Consider the following 20021-nt stretch of genomic DNA (forward strand, 5'->3'; position numbering starts at 1 on the left):
GATTTAAGTCTGCTTATCACTGCCATATTAATAGCTTGAATAGTGGTTTTCCTAATAATAGCTTGCTATGTTTTTTTTCCACAGATAAATATCCATATAAAAAAAAGCTAACATTATTTACAGCCATCCTGTAAACCGCAAAAACCACATAAATAAAGTAACAGAAAAACATGTCCTGGTTAAAACCATAGATTTTATGAGTATATGTATATGGTTATTATTATACCAGAATAGAAAGATAGATCTGCACCACATTATTAGTATATTATGTAACAAAATATTTTATTGGCGAAAAGCGAAAAAAAAACGAAAAAGATAAAAAGAAAATTCATGTAATCCTCAACCAAAAAATAATATGTATAACCCCTATCTCCACTCCATAGATATCCGATCCGCTCTTATACATTACACACATAACTCACCCCTTTAACCCAATTATAATGTACATATATATAATCTATCTGTGTATTAAACAATGATAAAAATATGTTTTATCTTGGTTTATTTTTTGTGACAAGAAAAAAAAAAATGAATGTGTGCGGTGAAAAGCTAAAATAATGACAATTGTGGAAATTTTTGTTAGTCTATTATTTTACAAGAGAGTGGTTTTTTTGTCATCATTTTTGGTAAAGGTATAAAAAAGTTAGAAAGTTAATAAATTTCCAATGGAAAAAAATTATTTTCAAAAGAAGATCTTGTGGAAAATGATCAATTTAAATAAACAAAAAAAATTAGATAAGAATAGTTTTTAAAAGAAAGCTTCTATTCTAGGATATGGCACGTAAAAAAGATCCATGGACCCTAACTTATCCTTGCTCTCTATCTGGAAAATATTCGCTTTGCCATATATATGTCCTATGAAAGAAAATGCTCCACATCGACTCAGAAGCTTATTTACCACGCGGCAGTAAGGTGGATTTTTTACGTACCATATCCTAGGATATTCTCTGATGATAGGACTGCCGAAAAATTACGAAAAAGTTTGTTCTTACACGGCCAGAGTTTGAATATTTCTTTTCTTATTGAAATATGGTAAGATTGAAGTACATCTGGTACTCGAAAGCGATTGCGCTTAGTGCGTTTTTTAGGGGAAATTCCTCAAAAAAACTACAAATAGTACTGATGCTAAAATCGTTTTAAAGACAATTTTTAAAAAATCATTTATCAACTCCTTTTAGCAATATAAATTATAATTGCCAGACAAAAAGGCAAATTCTCCATTAAGCAAAGTAGGCACGTTCCTATAAATGCTAGGTTGCAAAGAGGCGCATTCATATAATTTCCACAGAAATGGAAAATTTTAATTAAAAATCAACAGCAAATTATGGAATTCGTATGAGAAGGAGGATACGTACGAGAAAGCTCAGAGCAGGTGAATATGTCGAAGATATCACTCTTTCATTAAGATCTCTATTTGATAAATTTTTATTACGAGTGGCGTTAATTTTTAAACTACTTAAGAGTGCCAATTTTTTACCGCTATAGACATTATTCAAGTAATTAAATAATTTTTATATGATTCAATTTTAAAACTAAAGAAAGTAAATTTAATTTTCCAGCCAGAGCTCCGTTTATTTTCTATCCCGAATTCCGGGTTGATAATAACGCAACCACTGTCAGATGCAAGAAGTATTACCTAAATAAAATAAACTCTCAAAACCCTGAAAGGTCTCATACCACAACAAGTCCTTGAACATATTCGAGTATTTTATGATAAATTCTCGAGTACTTGAACATGAAATCAGAACGGTCAAAAATTAAATTCATTTAACTAGTAAATGAGTAGTTATCAACTTATCGTCAGATAAGTTTATAACATTTGAATCCTTATCACACTACAAAATGCAAAAACAGAAGCACAATTTTTTTTAGCAATTTTAAATCTTTTAAAAACTGGCAAATAATTCCTCTCGTTTTGGAATGAACTTGTTTATGGAACGAAAATTTGTCACATTCTCATACTAAAAAAAAGTAGTTAACGTAAATTTAACAACTTAACCTTTTTACACAAAACACCTTAAAGACTCCCTGTAGGAAACATATAATATCAATTACTTTTCATGGAGTAGATGAGTATTATCTCACAGGATAACTTGACATGCTATGTTGTAAAATCATTTATAATGGGTTAATATTCATGAAGATTATTCTGGGCAAGTGTTTTTAACTATTATTCCCATGATAATCACAATGATTTCGGCACACAAGTTTAACAAATTGCATTCTAAATTTCTTTTTCATGATTTCGAATTTACTTGTAAATACCCTTGTGGTTCACTAATTACAGCAGTTTGTACAACTAGTGTGCAAAGTTTTACTGATGAGATAAAAATATATAGAGTGTTTCGGAAATTCGATACAAATATTGAAATAGATTATATTAGGGCTTATTTTTCAATATATTTGACCGATAAACAGTGGATCAAAAATATACGGTGTTCGAGATGGCACAAATTTTTTCATACTTTTTTTATTGAAAATGACGTGGCGTGCAAAAACAAAGACGTATTGGGCAAATAAATTACTTTTGTCTAATAACAGATGAGTTAGACACTCCTTTAAGGGGATATGCAAGGATTGAATAATACTAGGGATTTCCAAAAAAATACTTTATAAATACATTTTTTGATTAACAAAGTTTCCAAAAATCGCTAAAAATTTCTAGGTCACAGGGCATTTTATTTTTATTTTATCGTTCAAAGTTGGCTGAATCATATAGATGATGAATGATGAATCATGTAGGTTATCCTTTTCAGTTGGAAATTTCTATATTAAAAAATCTGAAGATTGTGATAAAAAATTATCTAAAATATTTAGACAATCTTGTAGTTTATAATAATACCATAAAAATATAAGGTTGCCGATGATATAAAAACAAACTTTTAATTTAATTATGAGTTTATCGAAGATCCATCATTTGATGAACAGAGACGACTACAGTTAGAGTATTGATGATTGAAGAGCGATATCTATATTATCAAATTTATAAGCATCACTTGCACACAATATATTATATATATTTGTAGTTACGTGGTATTGTAAAGCCAGAATTAACTCATTACCTGACTACAAAGCATGTATTTGGTTTATATGTATGTACCGTGCAATAAACCAAAACTTTCTTACAATAGTGTAGGCTTACAATCAAATCTATAGTTAAATGGTTATTGCATCGTGGCTGGTTTGGAGAAAATAGTTTTAACCGCCAATTCAATAATATGAAAACTATCCTGAAGGAATGCTACACAAACTTTAAACGTACTTGGTTTAGGTTAATTAATCATTGATCCCGATATTAGTGGCTTTGTTAGTATTTACCCTCAGGAACTGGAAATGCTAACAATAACAGTTGGTTTTGATGTGGTTGTACTATAATAGACCAACTCACCTGATTATTTGATTTTACCCCAAATTCATACGACATTATGCAATCGATATAATCTTATCATAATAAATTTGACATTACTGTATGTCACAGGTATCAGGTGAACTTTACTAGAGAAATCCTTTTCCGTTTTCGAAATGTAGTTGTAAATTCCTTAGAGGAGATTTCAGCTCCAGGAGACCGTAGACAGAGGTGCATGGGGACGGTAGAATCATAGCGTTCCAAGTAACATTTTTTTTAATTGTGGGGAAATAAAGAAACTGTGATTGTTCAAGTTATGACGAAATTAATAATTTTTACTGGTTAACATTTACTAAAAATAATCATCAACCCTTGTTGGAATAATGTAAAAACCATATTCTATTAAATTATTTTTACGAATATTATTTTTAACTCCCTAATAACAAAGAGGGATGCTATAACTAACGTTTCTATGTGTTTTTTTTTTTTGAATGATAATTCGATCGAGGGATCTTTATTATCTCTAATTTCGATAAAACTCAGTATATAAGGTGATTTTGACCCAAAAAACACAAAAATCGGGTGCATTTGCTGACTGGTCGAATAGTTTTGGAAATATGGACTAAAATCGATCCAAATATTGCGATATCTCAGAACCTCTGCATCCAATTCAGGCTTCCAGACCCAGCGGTTTCAGCTGTGCGTTGATCGATCATTCAGCTTCCATTCTTAAATATGTAGATTGCTTAGAGGTCAATCAAATACAATATTCATTGATTAGTCATGGGATACTTATATTTTTTATATGTGGGCTTTCATAGGGTCCCGTTCCATCACCGGTTTCAAGTACCATTGTTTTATATTTATTTTATTTTATACCACAAGGAGAGTTAAAAATCAAAACATTTAACCTATACAAAAATAAAAATAACTATTCCTAATACTTATTCTAAAAACTTATTTTCCGAAAGATTTAATTTTCACCCACAAATCAGAGGTGGAAATCTCTTTATATTATCCATCCTCTTAACTACAAAAAAAAGTTCAAAATCTATTTTAAGCCTTTTTTGAAATTTATTAGAGCGATAAGAGTATCTAAAACTTCTCTAATACTAACAAAATTATTATTACTTTTTTTTTTTTAAAGTTTACCCGCATAAAATCGTATTTAAAAAGCTTTCGTACACATCCAAATATCACATGAATATTTATTTAGTGTGTGTTACGTCTCCATGTATAAGAAGCTTATTGATAATAATAAAACCCTTGTTGAAAAGGGCGTTAATCTGAGATAATCTTTTTGTATTTATAGTTTATTATATATGTTTATTTAGTATTTAACAATAAGTGACAATTATATAATAAGTATTATTTTATAAATATAGGAATAGGTTATTAAAAGATATATTTATGACAAAGTATAAGTAATTATTATTTTATTATTTCCAATTTTATTTAAAGGATTATTCCTTTCGAAATTGAATTGACAATTTTTATAATGCTATCATATTTTCATCTGGTGTTAATTATCTAAAGAACGGTATATGTTTCCCATATCTACCGCGAACTTTTTAGTCGCTCCAATGTAGATCAAAAGTGCCTGAACTGATTTGAACAACTATGATATCGTTAGAATCGTGCTGACAGTCCGGTGCAAATGGGATAGTTGACATTACAAAATTATTAATGATTTATATACTTTTAGGTATATTGTTCAAAGTTCGGTAATCGTTAGTCTTGTGATGAGAGATTTGCTCACGCGTTGCATTTTTAAATTCACTAGCTAATTAAAAATAGTTTGATTACGTGATTATTTAAGGATGTTCGAGAGTGAAAATATTAAAGTAGAGAAATAATATAAATAATTTATTTGGACTAATTTCACCATATATCACAAGTTTATTTGAACTTTTTGAGTACAACTTACATTAAACTTACGAAAGTATACGAACAGACCTGAAATTATCGAAGTTTATATTTTTTTGTAATATACCTCGTGATGAGAGAAATTTACATTTACATTTTTGCTGTTTCACTTTGAGACCCAAACACCTCAAATACATAAGATTAATTATTCCCAAAGAAGCTTTCAACAAAGGAGTTATCGTCGATAACGTAAGGACAGTCCGGGAAAATATTTAGCTGTTACAGTACCGTTAGAGTATATAGCGATCATTTTAATCGCTCATTTCGAAATCTTCATGTAAAAATCTTTAAGCAAATTTTGAATAACTGAAAAAAAACCGACTCCAGTGTTTAAAAAGCCATGTAGTCGGAGGTCTTTAAGCCTTCATAATGTAGAGTGTCAAGCAAACTGTAGAACTCCGACTACACGTATTATTAAGAGTAGGTTTTTTTACTTTTTTAAATATTTATAAATCAATCCATTAAATTTGTCGTGGTTTTCAAAAAAATGGCTGGTATTTTCACAGTTTCAAGCGGATACACGGGTATTCGATTCGCGACAAGGAACATAAAAAGCTATGTCAAGGATCATCGAATCGAAAAATCTTGCATTGTGAAGCATTTGTATCAAGTATGGAACACAAATTTTTGCCTGTTAGGTTATAGAATAGTTTAGATGCTTACGAAAGCATTTTAATCTACAAGGCAGGCAATCAAGAATAGGTAGGTAACTTTAATAGAATTTGCAAACCATATCATAAAAATCAAATTAATTTTGACAGCTCGAAATTCATTAATATGTTAACTAAATTGATATTTCTAAGTCAAATAATTTTATGTTAGAAATAAATTTTTGCCGCAGTGAACTGCTGATTAAATATATCATATCAAATCCGGTAAATTGAAAATAATTTTTTGAACTTATTGCAACGCAACTTTTTAAAATTGTAAAAAAAGCATGATCGTGAGAAAATTTCAATCTGTTTTCCATGTTCGATCACAAAAATAGAAAAATTTGTTTGTATTGTAGCGTAGATATAGGTACATATAAAATTATTTATTCATTGAATGAAAATAAAAATATTTATGTTGCAAAAGCATCATATATCATTTTAAATCTTCACACGACTGTCATGTGAAGTTCAAAACAAGTAATTACACGATGGGGCAGATAAGCCAGCCTGTTTCGAAAAGGGCACAGCTCACGATTTCAGGCGCTCTTAGATCTCAAAATAAAACTAAGACCTTTTCATGTGAAATATATCTTGATATTTCATGTGAACAACCATCAACTTTTACCCATGTAAAATCGTAAACTCTTTGAAGTTATATTTTGCATGAAAAAAGTTTTAGTTTTATTTTAATATCTAAGAGCGCCTGCATTCGTGCACTTTTCGAAGCTGACAGACGTCTCTACTTCATTGTGTATTAATTGTTTTTTAATTTGACGCAATATAATAACTTTCAAATCCATTTTGTTTGAATCAGCGAGCATGATTGATTATGGAGTGACATTCATCGAAAATCCTAAATCAGACATTAAATCGTGTATTTACTATTCTACACCTTGGTATAACGTTTATACCAAAGCACACTGCTTGCCTTACCCCTGATCCACAATCTCACAGCGTATTCTTACCGACTTTACTCGCCAAAGTTAGCCCAAGTGAGATACTCTCTGCCACTCTCCTGCCTTACTTTGCAAAAATTTCATTGTTATGGCTGACATCGAAGTGGCAACGGTTGCTACGGTAGTTCTACGCCACAATAGCTACTGAACTATACAATTAATCGCGAAAACGTAGAGATGAAGCTCGCCTGTACTCGTTTGGACGTCTCGCCTTGTTTTCAGCTCGGGTACAATAAACACTTTCTTAGTGAAGTCGGACAAGACGAGGCGTGGACAGGTGAGACACTACAAGTATAGCATTAGCGCATCTGCATTAGCGTGCCTTGCTCGACTTGGTGCAACTTCGCGATCGTGTGAAGAAGTCTTCAGAGTCTCAAGCGAATACTATATTCCTATACGAATGTTAATAACAACTCAATATATTTTATCACAAAAAAAAAAAAATAATAATAATACAAGCGCTTTTGATATCAAAGTAAACTGTTTTGTATGCATACATGCTGTTCCCGGGGAATACTATATCGCTGTATTCGCTAGGTATTGTCAACATTAATCAGTTTTCCGTTTATGACACAGGTATAGGCAAATAGAAAACATAAATATTTTACAAAGAGAACCAAACACAGCTTGTTCTTTTTGTTTTATTCATTGTCACCATCGTGCCATGTGCTTGTGTGGTGTTAACCTGCTTGGAAAATTTGTTATTTGAGTAGGTATAAAATAATTCGTTTAGTTACGGAAATAACTTCAATCTTTTAAAATTTTACTTTATATAGAACAAATGTTGTCAAATTTTGTTACATATTCTCTTTTTTAAAGTTTTGAAAACATGCAAAAGGCAGGCTATATCTGCTTATATATCCATTTTTTATTTAAAGTTCCAATATAATGAAAACACATCAAAAATACAATCATTCGAGATACCTACACATAGTAATCCTGGAAAGAAAAAGAACAATAAGTAATAACAATAATTAAGGAAATCATATACAGACAAATACAATAGCCATGCGTTTCAGTGAGGGTGCCAGGGGGTGAACTTGCACCCCACTGTTTTGATGGAAATTCCATCCTCTACTCTTTTCTACCTCAGTCCCATACGAAAAAGTTCATGCCTCACCATTAATTCGTCCCTCAACAACAACCTCATTAATTCGGGTCAACATCATAAACATGTCTGCTGGAAATCAGAAATATCGGATTTGACGTTAGCTATGATGTATAACGTTGCGTCGATAAAATTTCAAAAGCTCTATCTCGGAAAGTATTGGGTCTACAGAGTCCATTCTCATCTCATAGTGTAGCAAATTTAGTCTTCTTTAAAAACGTTCCGAAAAAGCTTCATAAAAAACAAGTCCTTTAGGTTAATAATCGCCAAAATCTACAATTTTCACCGATTTTTCGATTTTTGACCAAGTTGCGTTCAGCGCTCGAGGTCACAAACTTGGATTATTCATTAGACCAACATCATAAACAAGTCTACAAAAAATCGGGACTACCGGATTTGCTGCAGACTATTCCGTACTTTCAAACGACAAGGTTACTGTATTATATTTTAAATTCAATATTTTTTATAAATTAAGTATCTTCCTGTATATTTATTTACCCAATAAAAATATTAATGACGGTGATAACCGTGAATAAAACGAGTTGATAACACAAGTGTTGATGAGAAAGTACATAAACACGAAAATTGATTTTAATGTTTTTTTTTTTTTCCATTTAATTCTGTTCGAATAAAAGTTTATATATATATGGAACAAATTTTGTTCGAAAAGTAAAGTATACATAGATAGAAAACGAATGAAAAACCTACACACTCGAAATAATAGTTTTTGTCTCACACCTTTAATTCTGTCCTAATAATAATTATATAAATTCATCAGTGACCATTGTCGAATATACTCATTGGGGGCGAAAATCATTCATTTCAATGAGTTTTGGTTCTATTTTGTTTCTAGGAGTTTCGTTTTATTAAAATTCTAGCGTGGTGATACAAACACAAAACTATGGCCAAGAAATTTAAACACGAAGATGAAAAGCCTGAAATGTGTTTTCTGTCGGTGCTCATTAAGAAAACAATTTTACTTCGACTATTGCTTCTTTATCTTAAATGAAATGTATTCTCAAGTGATCGAAATGTTGTCATGAGATTCTATGATACTTCCCTGATCATTTCTTACACCACAAGTTTACAAATGCCACACAGTAGCAGTAGTCAGTAAACATAGGTAGCCCCGCTAAAAGGACAGTTTTCAAACTTCGGAAGGGATAAACGGTGCAAATAATTTATCGGGCAACAAGATCTACTAATTATACTTATTACAGTCAAGAGGACATCAGTAATCAATACCTTATTAAAATGTGTTACGGGCAGAGGACTCAGCCAACGCTGCATTACCTATATTTGTCAGACAAAAATTGTCTTAACATGTCATTGAGAGGTGTGAAGCTAGAAAACGCAGCATTTCTGAAAATCGCCACGAAGATAAGGTAACGATGCCATTCTCGAATTTTTGGAATGTGTGGTAATAATTGAAAAAATTATGTGATATCCTGGGGACTAAATTACTCTAACGTCATTTAACTTTTTTAACATTTTAAATTTCGTTTTATTGGGTATCTTAAAGATGCCAACTGGATTGACGTAAATAATTGGTAGTTGTTAAATGTCTCAAATTTCACAAAATATCGACAAAAACTTATGTTATTAGCCCATTGTTCGAGACTCTATAGATGTTTTCATGACAAATCTTCATAATTTCTTAGCTTTTCCATATGAAAATATTCCCAAATGCCTTCTTATTCTTGTTTTGATCAATATTAATCCAACAATGATTGTTTTCGTACATTGAATCAAGATCTTTGTATAACATTATGTGAATAAACGCACCTGTAAATATAAATAATATTATTTTGTTAATTAATTCTTATGTGTACATTTTCATTTTATTTCCAATTCAATGTTGGGAAAATATTGTTTTTCCATTCAGAATAATATAGGTACGTTGACTGAAAATATCATGAAAATGTGTCAAGTCATTTTCCAAACTTAAACCAAAAATTGTATTCGATCATTCAAATTATATTTACAAGGTCAGGCAATTTATTGATTTTGGTAGTCAAAAATTATTTTCTTTTGAAAAATATCGAATTACGAATTAAAATATTAAACGAGTCTTAAGTGGTCTTTAATGTAATGTCGCCGTGATCCGCAAACTAATGAAGAGTGTTAAAGGACAGCTACAGCAGAGAATGTAATCAGGAAAAGAAGAGTCGAAAAACTTATGAAATTTGCCAAAAACGAAATGTTTCAAGGCCAAGGATTAGCGAAAAATTGATGCTTTTTACACAAGATATTTCAAACGACATATCAAGTCAACGACTTGGAGGTATCTTGTATTATATCATCTGTTTTCGAAATTCTGTCGAACTAAAACCCTAAGAAGGATCAAATTGTTCGTTATTTCAAACTATCAATACACAAATGCATATTTTTCGTATAACATGCGCGAAAAAGTTGAATTTTTGTTGTGGTTTTAAGGTCTCATTTCTCATCGATCAAGTGATACCAAATCCAGCATTCAACATGTATTTCAAAAACTGTTAAAATCCCTATCCGAATATTTACTTTATTTTGGGCGATCTTTTGTTAAAATCATTTTACAATAAATTTCATGATTTTCCGATAATGATTCTATTTGGTTGAATATTTCAAATATCGGTTTGTCAAGTCCGTGTATCTATACAGCCGATGATCTTTTCTTTCGCCTCTTCCTTTTGAATTATGAATTATGCCAGTATAATTTTCTGTCTTATGCCAATATTTATGATCACTTCTTATGATTTTTTAATCTTTTGGCCTAACTGCTGGCAATTCTTCAAAAATTTTTCATGTATTTTGCGCGATGATTGGTGATTGAGATGAGTATGTAATCACCACTAATTTTTTTTTCGGCCTTGTAAATTTGTCTACTTACTTATTTTTATTCAATGAGAGAGAAAAAAGTGACACTGAATTGCCTATCACTGGCCTTGGTTGAAAAACCTAAACATTTTCGAAAGATTTGTCTTTAATTTCTCCTCTTTGAAGTTGCGAACTTGATGAAATAAACTTTAAAAATAAATAAATTTTATAATATATCCAATTTCATCATGGCATGTCAATCTCACCTTTTTGTTTCGTTTTCATTCGAATTTTAATAAAAAAAACTTTCCATCGGCTTTAAAGAATTTTCGATTATAAAAAGTATTTCCATGTATTATATATTAAAGAAATATATGTAAACTTTAAAAAGAAAAATAAATGAAAATTTTTTGATACCACCTTAGTGCCACAATTTTTCCACGTCTTATCCTTAAACATCACGAACGTATATGATGAGTAATGTATTAACGTGAGGAAAAAAACAAAACAAAATAAACAAAATAACGCCACTTTAACCTCCCCTCCCCCTCTCTTCTTTCCATCTCTCTCTATAACGTTACTGCTCTTTATACAAAAATATAACATTAATAAATTATTTTCAAAATAATGAAAAAACTATTATGTCACTATATTTTATGCATATGAAGTCTCATGAAATACAGTTTCATCTCATCGCTTATTACATAAATTTAATGAAAATTTATAGTCGCATAACCTTTTTTGACATCATATGTATTTTATACAGAATGTTTTCTAAGTAGTAAATAAAGGCTGATCCAATTTCTGTTTAATATGTTTGCAACTTTATAAATTAGAATGCTGTGAATACTTTCGCTAGTTTTCAACGACAAGTGAAATTTGGAAACATTCAATTTAGGATATGAATTGTTTTTCTCGTTTTACAGAAATAACAAATCTGTAAGAACTGTGTAAAGACTTTTTTGGGAAGATTATGGACAATTTAAACGTCCTAGTGAGCTGACAATTCGCATCATTGTGCAAAAGTTCGAGAAAACTGTAATCATTGGAGATATACAATAAGGCGTGTGTATCATCGTAGTGTACGTTCGGCCAAGAATACGCCATTGGACTTATTTTGTAGGGTTTTCTTAAAAGCCTTGCTATATCAACAAACCTGCATTGTTGGAGCAACTAATAGCTAACATTCGCCAAGTTATAGCCGGAATAACCTTCCGAAACTTCGTGAAAAGAATTTCTTCGAACGAATAAACAACTGCAGAAGGTTCAGAGGCAGCCATTTGGCTGACATAACGTGATAATGTCTACTCCTCCTCCTCCGTACTGATTATTAATATGTCATATAGTTTTTCTCCAAAAAAACCTGCTAAAAATCTCAATAGTCTAAAAAATAGAGGAAAATGATCCAATAAATCCAAATAAACCCCCCCCCCCCCCTAGGACGAAATCCTGGAAGTAGGGGCTCTTCTATTCTTAGCATTGCTGGGCTAACAATTTCGTCCTGATGAGTTTTTAGATCATAATGTGAAGCTCATCATCTTCACACGGTTTTCTCTTGCTCCGAGCCCTTGAATTGCAAGTCTGTCAATACTTTATCGTCGATAAATATTAACGTCACGAATCCAGGAGATAGATTTTTCAAAGGCCATCACTATCTTTGTTCCACGTATTGCCTATCGCTATTGTTTATTCGTCTCGTTGTAAGTTATTGCTTAGGAATTATTGCAAAATCGAGATGATTGTAATCATAGCTTAAAATTTGTATTCAATAATAAATAACACCATCACCCAAAAATTACTAAACAATAAGAAAAACTACACCACCATAAATTTAGAAGTAGCAATAAATAGTCGGCTGTCGAAGTAATTTTCAAAAATGGAGGGTTGTAAACGACATGCATTAGAAAAGATTTACTCAAAATGAAGAAATGAATATTTATCTGCTGTGTCGTGATACACGAAAATATATAAGTGATGCTCTAAAAAATTGGAGGAAAATTTCTTGAACGAACGGGAAGACTCAGAGAGAATAGGCATCTGAAAAATAATGAACCTTGTTAAGCATTGGAAAAGGACATGAAGTAATAATCCAAATTTTTAAAACAAATAATTTATTAACAATTTTTTATTCAAATAATGTATCTAAATATGAAGTAGAACTTGATAATAATGATTGAGCTGATAAGATATATGCTTCATATGGACCAACAGTGAATCCAGATTTGCTGACAGTAGTACCGAATGATACAGAAGCATTTACACTTGTTAATTCTACCTTTAGTTTACTTGGTAATTCGGTATAAGGTTCTAAATTAACGTTTTCTTTTTCTCCTCCCAAATTAAACACATAAACAAATGAATCATGACCCGTTAATGTACGAGTCAAAGTTAAAACATTATCGCTTAAGGCTTTAACATTTAAATCACCATCTCGAATGGTTTTCTCTTGTCGTAGTACCATTAATTTTTGGTACAATTGGAAATGACTGAACGAAGCTGCTTTTTGGTTCTTTAAATTTAAATCTTTATAATTTTCGTTTACTGGTAACCATGTACCATTTTTCGATGTACTGAATCCTGTATTTACTGAATCATCCCATTGGAATGGTGTACGTTCTGGATCACGTGTGAATAATTGATAACGGTCAGGACCAGCATTTAAACCAATTGGATCGACTGTTTGTTCCCAACTGATGAAAGTATCTAACATACCAATTTCATCACCATAGTAAGTAACACCTACACCTGGTAACACCATCAATAACATATTCAAACCATCAATACGTTGAGCTCCGTAACGGCTTCCGACACGATGGTTATCGTGGTTTCCAAGCTATATTAATTAAAGTTTATCGATTAGAAAGTTTTTATTTTCATTAAAGAGGTTGGAGGAGTTCAAATCAAAGTTATATAAAAAAAACGAGAGATGTCGTTGTACACCCGGTAGGAACTATATTCCTTTCGTTCACTGGTACATTATAAATGTAGCGCTTACTTTTTTTATTTTTGAAGTAAAATACTTGTTTGATTCTTTAAAGGATTTCATTTTATGACTACTTTTAACTTTAACTGTATAAATTAATTGTAACATTTGTTTAAAAAAGACATACTTCTAATTTAGTAGTCAACCCAATATGTGTGTACGTTGTGGTTTGATCAGGGTATTTCTTATGACATAACATCAAATTCATAACTCAATTTTTTTTAAATGATAAAACATAAAATTTTGACAAATTGTAAACATATTTTTACATTTTCTCAAAATTCATGGCAGGTTGAATCGATTGAAAAAGTTTTAGAAAATTTGGAATACTTACAACCCAGTTTGATGTATATTCGAGTGGTAAATATGACAACCATTTATTGATGGTGAACATGAAATCATGGGCGGTAGAATTTGTATTTAAATCAGTAATTAATAGGAAATTAAATGTGAAATGAGCTCCTGGTGTTGTGTCATTTCCATAGTATAACACTTGTTGTTTAATATCGGCATATGCTTCAGTCATCATGATTCTATCAGAAAAAAAAAAACATAATTCTAGCTTATTTTCACCAGAGTTGGATTAATTAAAAGTATGAAAAATATCAAAGCTCATAATTGGAAAGGTTTCTAATAGAGAAACAATTCCAAGATGGCAATTATTGGAGCAAAATTTTATATGAAAGGATTTCGAGGAAACTATCAAATCTTGAAATATCCAAAAGTATCCCGATTATTCCGATATCCATTCTTAACTTGTACTTCGAATTTTATTCGACTTGGAAATAAGAAGAAACTTATCTGGATTTATATCCTGGAAGAGTTTCTTGCCCTTTTTTAGTTCCTTGTGAATTACAAAAGGTATAGGATATAACTTAAAAACTGGAACTATTTGCCGCATAGATGTTTAAATTTTGAATTTGGCAATTTTGAAACATTTAAACTTCATTTTATTCTTGTAAGGAATCGAAATTTAGCTCCAATAGACTTTCACATTAGAGAAATGCGAATTTTTTGTTGTTAACTACTTTTTTACAACCTATCAAATAATTTTTACAGTAAAACCAGTCAAATATAATTACCTTGTAACATTATCGGTGGATTTGGTGTAATTATCCAAAACAGCTCGCCATTGATAAACCATATCGTAAGTTTCAGCCAAATTATTTGTATATGGATGTAATAAATAAGCATATTCGTTGGGCAAAGCTTTTGGATCATATGAACGTGGTTCATCTCGTAAATCTTCTACTTCAAATAAAAATGGTACAGCATCTATCCTAAATCCGGCAACTCCTTTGTCTAACCAGTATACAATAATGTCTTTCATTTCTTGTACTAATTTTGGATTACGGTAGTTCAAATCTGGTTGTTGGATTGCAAATTGATGTAAATAAAATTGTTTACGGCTTTCAACCCATTCCCATGCTGAACCGCCAAAGTTACTGTTCTGTTTATGAAAAAAAAAAATTTAATTTCTAAGTCTGATTGATCCCAATAGTCGCAGAAAAAGAAGTGCAAAATTCCCTCAATTTTTATTTCTTACGAAAGTTGAAAGTTCGACGTTGGATGCGTAGGCGCACATCTTACGCAGATATTAAGCTTGTCATAGTTTTTCAAGCTCAAGGAGAAACTCACTCTACTCCGTACCTGGTAATCGATAGATTAACACTTTAAATTAGAAAGTTGTTTTTGATTAAAAAAGTAACAGTTTTTGTTCGAAACATTTTTCCGCAAACCGTAAAATTTAGGCAAAATCGGACGGACAAGTTTAATTCGTATAAATGGTACTGCGAAATCTCGACAGTCTTCGAAAAATATTTTCTTATAAATTCAATTCATATGTGGCTTGCTTGTCTATAGAGACCCTTTCTTCAACGAGTTTCAAGTATATGCCAAAAAATGTAAAACGAAAACATTTCTTACCCAGTTATTTGGTGGAATTGGTTTGCCATCTTTGTCAAAACCTTTAGCATCTACCCAAACATAATAATCTTCATACCCTTTGGTACGATTTGCTGATAGTTGAAACCATTCATGTTTATCACTTGAATGATTTGGTACAAAATCTAAGATTAATTTAATCCCTAAACGTTTTGCTTCCGCTGATAATTCTTCGAAATCTTTAATTGTACCAAATTCATGATGGATATTACGAAAATCAGAGATATCATAACCAAAATCAACCATTGGTGATGAGAAAATCGGTGATAACCATGTGCAATTAAGTCCGGCATCTTTTATGTGTTGTAATTTTGATTTGATTCCTTTAAGAAAAATTTACGAAAATTAGAAAAAAATATTAAGCTATTATTTTGTTATTAATTGTGTATGTTCAACTAATGTATACAAGGTGGGTCACAAAAGTTGCTGAGTTGGATGGAGGACATCATTTTCTGACATTAGATTGGATCTAGTTCTTCGGGTTTCTTTAATAGCCAATTTATATCCTAAACGGTAAGAGATAGAATAACACTTTAAATTAGAAAGTTGATCCTCATTAAAAAACTAACATTTTTCATCTTAGCCATTTTTTTCGAAAATCGTCAGCTTATGGAAGAAATGGCACCAAAAATATGATATGATTGGATTCAATCGAAAGGAAATACGCTAAGTTTATCGATAATTGTAGGATAAAGTCATGGGCACAGGTGAATGTCCTCTATTCCCCTTGAGAACTTTTGGCTAAAGCATTTTTTCCGCAGTTAGCGTATTTTTTTCGATTAAATGCAATAATGACATATTTTTAAGTCGCATTACCTCGGCAAGCCAATATTCGAAAAAATAGTTTGGATGAAAAATGATTTTTATGAGGATCAACTTTCTTTAAAGTGTTATTTTATCTCTAACCGTTTAGGATTTAAATTGGCTATTAAAGAAACCCAAAGAACTAGGTCCAATCTGATGTCAGAACTTGATGTTCCCCGTCAAACTCTGGAACTTTTGTTGGAGTTATTTTTTAATTGGATAACTACAAAGGGATCTATTAGCCATTAATTATTGTTACAACATGACTGAGAACTAGACATTACAAAAAAATTTGTTAATTTATAGCAAAAAATAGATTGACGATAAACTTAGGTAATTAGAAACCAAAGATTTGTAAAAAATGGTTTTGCTAGACTAAAGTGGCTTCATTCCGCAATTTTCTTTTTTGTCAGTACAACCTTTGAAGAAATAATAATAATAATGATTAATTAATTCTCTAGTCGTTAAAATGAGCTGTTCGCATGTCCTCGAGTAATTATAAATATAAAAAATAATATAAACTAGAAATTAGTTTTACTAATTATCAAAGTAAAATTATCTTCTTTTTTTTATTATGAAAAATAATTAATTAACATCGAATATCTGTTGAAATTAAGTTAGAATAACAATTGGTTCTTTATCAATTTTTAATTTCAATTTTTTAGTGGATTTTTTTTGGTGATAATATTTTATGAAAATATTAATTATTTTTTAATCGTTTTTTTCCATAATATTTTTTTACTTATGTAAGAATTAATTTGATCTGAAAGAAGCCTCGTACGAGGATTTTAGATTATCGTATTCTATAATCGAATCAAATTCGAAATAATGCTACCCCTTGAGACCCAAATTGAAGCGATTCAATGAATCTGATTGTAATGAGGATTTATTTTCAGGAATTTGGATCAGGAATTAGCTTCTGGATCACACAAAATATCAAAGATCGTAGGATAACCGAGCTTAGAGTGCTAAAAACGACCCTTTTTGGGTGGTATGCCCCATTCTATTGACTGAAATTTGAGTCTCCTACAATTCTATACGACTCACAGAAATTTTGATTTTTAGATCAAATTCTCTTTTAAGTTTGTACATATTTTCTGCATCTATTATCTAGAAGTGTTTACTTATGCAGAGAAAAAGCGTAATTTGATCCGATTAGGGCTGCTTGTAACTCTTATAATTTAGATTTATAAAACGTAATTTGTTTTTGGATTTAACTAAAAATGGAACTTAAAATAAATAAAAAAATTTAATAAAAATGAAAGCCGCAGTTTTTTTATTTTCAAAATTAGAAATGGATCTTAAGATAAATTCAATGGATTTTATCGGAACATTAAAATTAATTTTATACAAACTAGCGAACAAAACATAAATAATAAGTAATAGTTTAAAGTGAGATATCAAACGGTGGAGAAAACTTCGTTAGTGATATTTAAAAGATCGCATTATTTTTATTATAGTATTAAAGGTACTATTTCATTCACAAATTTTGTATTCAATTTAGTTGAAATTTAAAAAAAGTCAGCTTAGGTCACAAGAAAATGATAAAATGATATTTTTAGAGTTTTTAATGTTGATAATTTCCTAAAATTCATTTTTGATAATGGTAAAAGGTGATCCAATTTCTGTTGCAACATTAAAAATTTTGGTTTTTCATATTAAATAATTAATATATCTCTGAAGCTATTAGTTTTAAAGAAAATTTTTTAAAAAACGTTTTTTGTTCTAAATTATCTATATAACCATTCTATCTTTTTTCCCGAGGCAAAATAAATAATTTTCTACATCTTATTAAGGAAAATTGTTAACAAATTTTTCGACCACATCTACGATCTGGCAATATGCACTTATATCATCATTCGGACAATTTGAAGAAAATCAAGTAAAATATTTGAGGCAGAATAGTTCTTTGTAATCGGGCGACGGTTCGTACTGGACTAAAATATTTTCACTTTTTTCAAACTTTATAAATGTTACTTTAAAACATTCCATTGACAATATTAATCATTTAACTAACGCTCAACGTTCAAATTTTTAACTTGCTTTACAGAAACAACAATTCTGTAAAAACTGTGTATAGACTTTTACGGGGCGATTATGGACAAGTTAATTGTCCTAGTGAGCGCAGAATTCGCATCATTGTGCGAAAGTTCGAAGAAACTGTAAGCATTGGAGATATAGTAAGCAGTAAATGTAGTATACTTTATATTCGATTACATTTTGGAAGTTTTTTTTTTTTTTTTTAATTAAATTTAGAAAAATAAATTTGGATCATCCTTTATTATGTCTTGCCATATAAAAGCAAAGTTTTTAACGGTACAGAAAATTCTTAAAAATTTCTATTTGGTTTTTCCCAACAAAAAAAAAAATTTCTAAACTTACCCTGTAAATCTCCAACCCCATCCCCATCACTATCCATAAATGATCTTGGATAAATTTGATAAAATACTTCATTTTCCCACCAATCTTTCGCATCGATTGTAACACTACAGAGTGTTACAGCAACAACTAAACATTTTATAAAAAACATTTTATTTAAGTAAGCCAAATGCCTACTGTTCTTACTTAAGTCTAATAACTAACTTAAATAATTTACCATGTAACTTGTATTTATATATAAAAATATTAATTATGATAAAATAGTTTTTTTTTAAATACCTTAACTATAAACATTTTTTTAAGTGATTCAGGTGATCCATTCGTTATGACGTTTCATCGATGATAAAAAATTTAACACTTTGTAGTATTACAATTCATTTAATTTAGTATAATATGTTCCGTCATAGCTCATATAATTTAATGATGAAAAAGTATTAAATTTATTAAAATACGATAATCATAAAATTTAATTAATATAAAATGCGAAAGTAATTTGAGATGGGCAAAATTTTTGATATGGCTTATCGATGGTAGAGATTTAAGGCCATAGGCCAGTGTAAGAAAAGACCATCTCTGTACATAAAAAACGGGTCTATCGAAAAGAAGTAAAAGAATGACGCTGTTTTAGTAAAAGAAAGTAATAAGAATTATATAAAGATCTAAACAAGTCAGAGAAGGATAGAGAAGTTCACATCAAATACCTTTTGCTACGCTAGTGCTATTCTGGTGGGTTTTTGAGTAATAATTTGTTGCTTACCGATGGACATATTTTCGATTTGTCCCCCATAGAAGGAGGTTCTCCTTATCTCTACCCCTCTATAATATGGCAAATAATTTTCATTCACTTAGTGCAAATTAAAAATATGCGGAATTTTTGTTTTACCTCTGAGGTTCTGCACGCAACGAAAATTAATAAACCTATAAAATTCAAACTAGAAAACCGTTCTTATGAATAGGTCAAAAGTTTTTTATTCTCGAAAAATAGTCTCCGAAGAAAAGTAAGGAAATAATCTGTTTGATATTATTAATGCAGGGGGGCACTTTTTAATATATTATGGCTAAATAGCTCGTTTTGTAGTTAACCAATCAAAAATAAATTGAACCCTTACCGGGCTGTTCTATT

At 30.4% G+C, this 20021-nt stretch overlaps 2 protein-coding genes across 9 annotated transcripts in view; one reads left to right on the top strand and one right to left on the bottom strand.

Annotated features, from left to right (window-relative positions):
• LOC123306212 (calcium/calmodulin-dependent 3',5'-cyclic nucleotide phosphodiesterase 1-like) overlaps nt 1-20021 on the top strand; it is a 312151-nt gene that overhangs the window by 203994 nt on the left and 88136 nt on the right. The gene's annotated exons all lie outside the window — the stretch shown is intronic.
• Nucleotides 12899-19110, bottom strand: LOC123306218 (maltase 1-like). Its single transcript, XM_044888146.1, has 5 exons — nt 18902-19110; nt 15698-16038; nt 14854-15221; nt 14106-14304; nt 12899-13621 (listed from the first exon to the last, which is right to left on the bottom strand). Exons 1-5 carry the CDS (start codon nt 19047-19049, stop codon nt 12914-12916), a joined length of 1764 nt encoding a protein of 587 aa, XP_044744081.1. The 5' UTR covers nt 19050-19110; the 3' UTR covers nt 12899-12913.

This window comes from Chrysoperla carnea, chromosome 1 (assembly GCF_905475395.1).
Source record: "Chrysoperla carnea chromosome 1, inChrCarn1.1, whole genome shotgun sequence".
Taxonomy (NCBI): Eukaryota; Metazoa; Arthropoda; class Insecta; order Neuroptera; family Chrysopidae; genus Chrysoperla; species Chrysoperla carnea.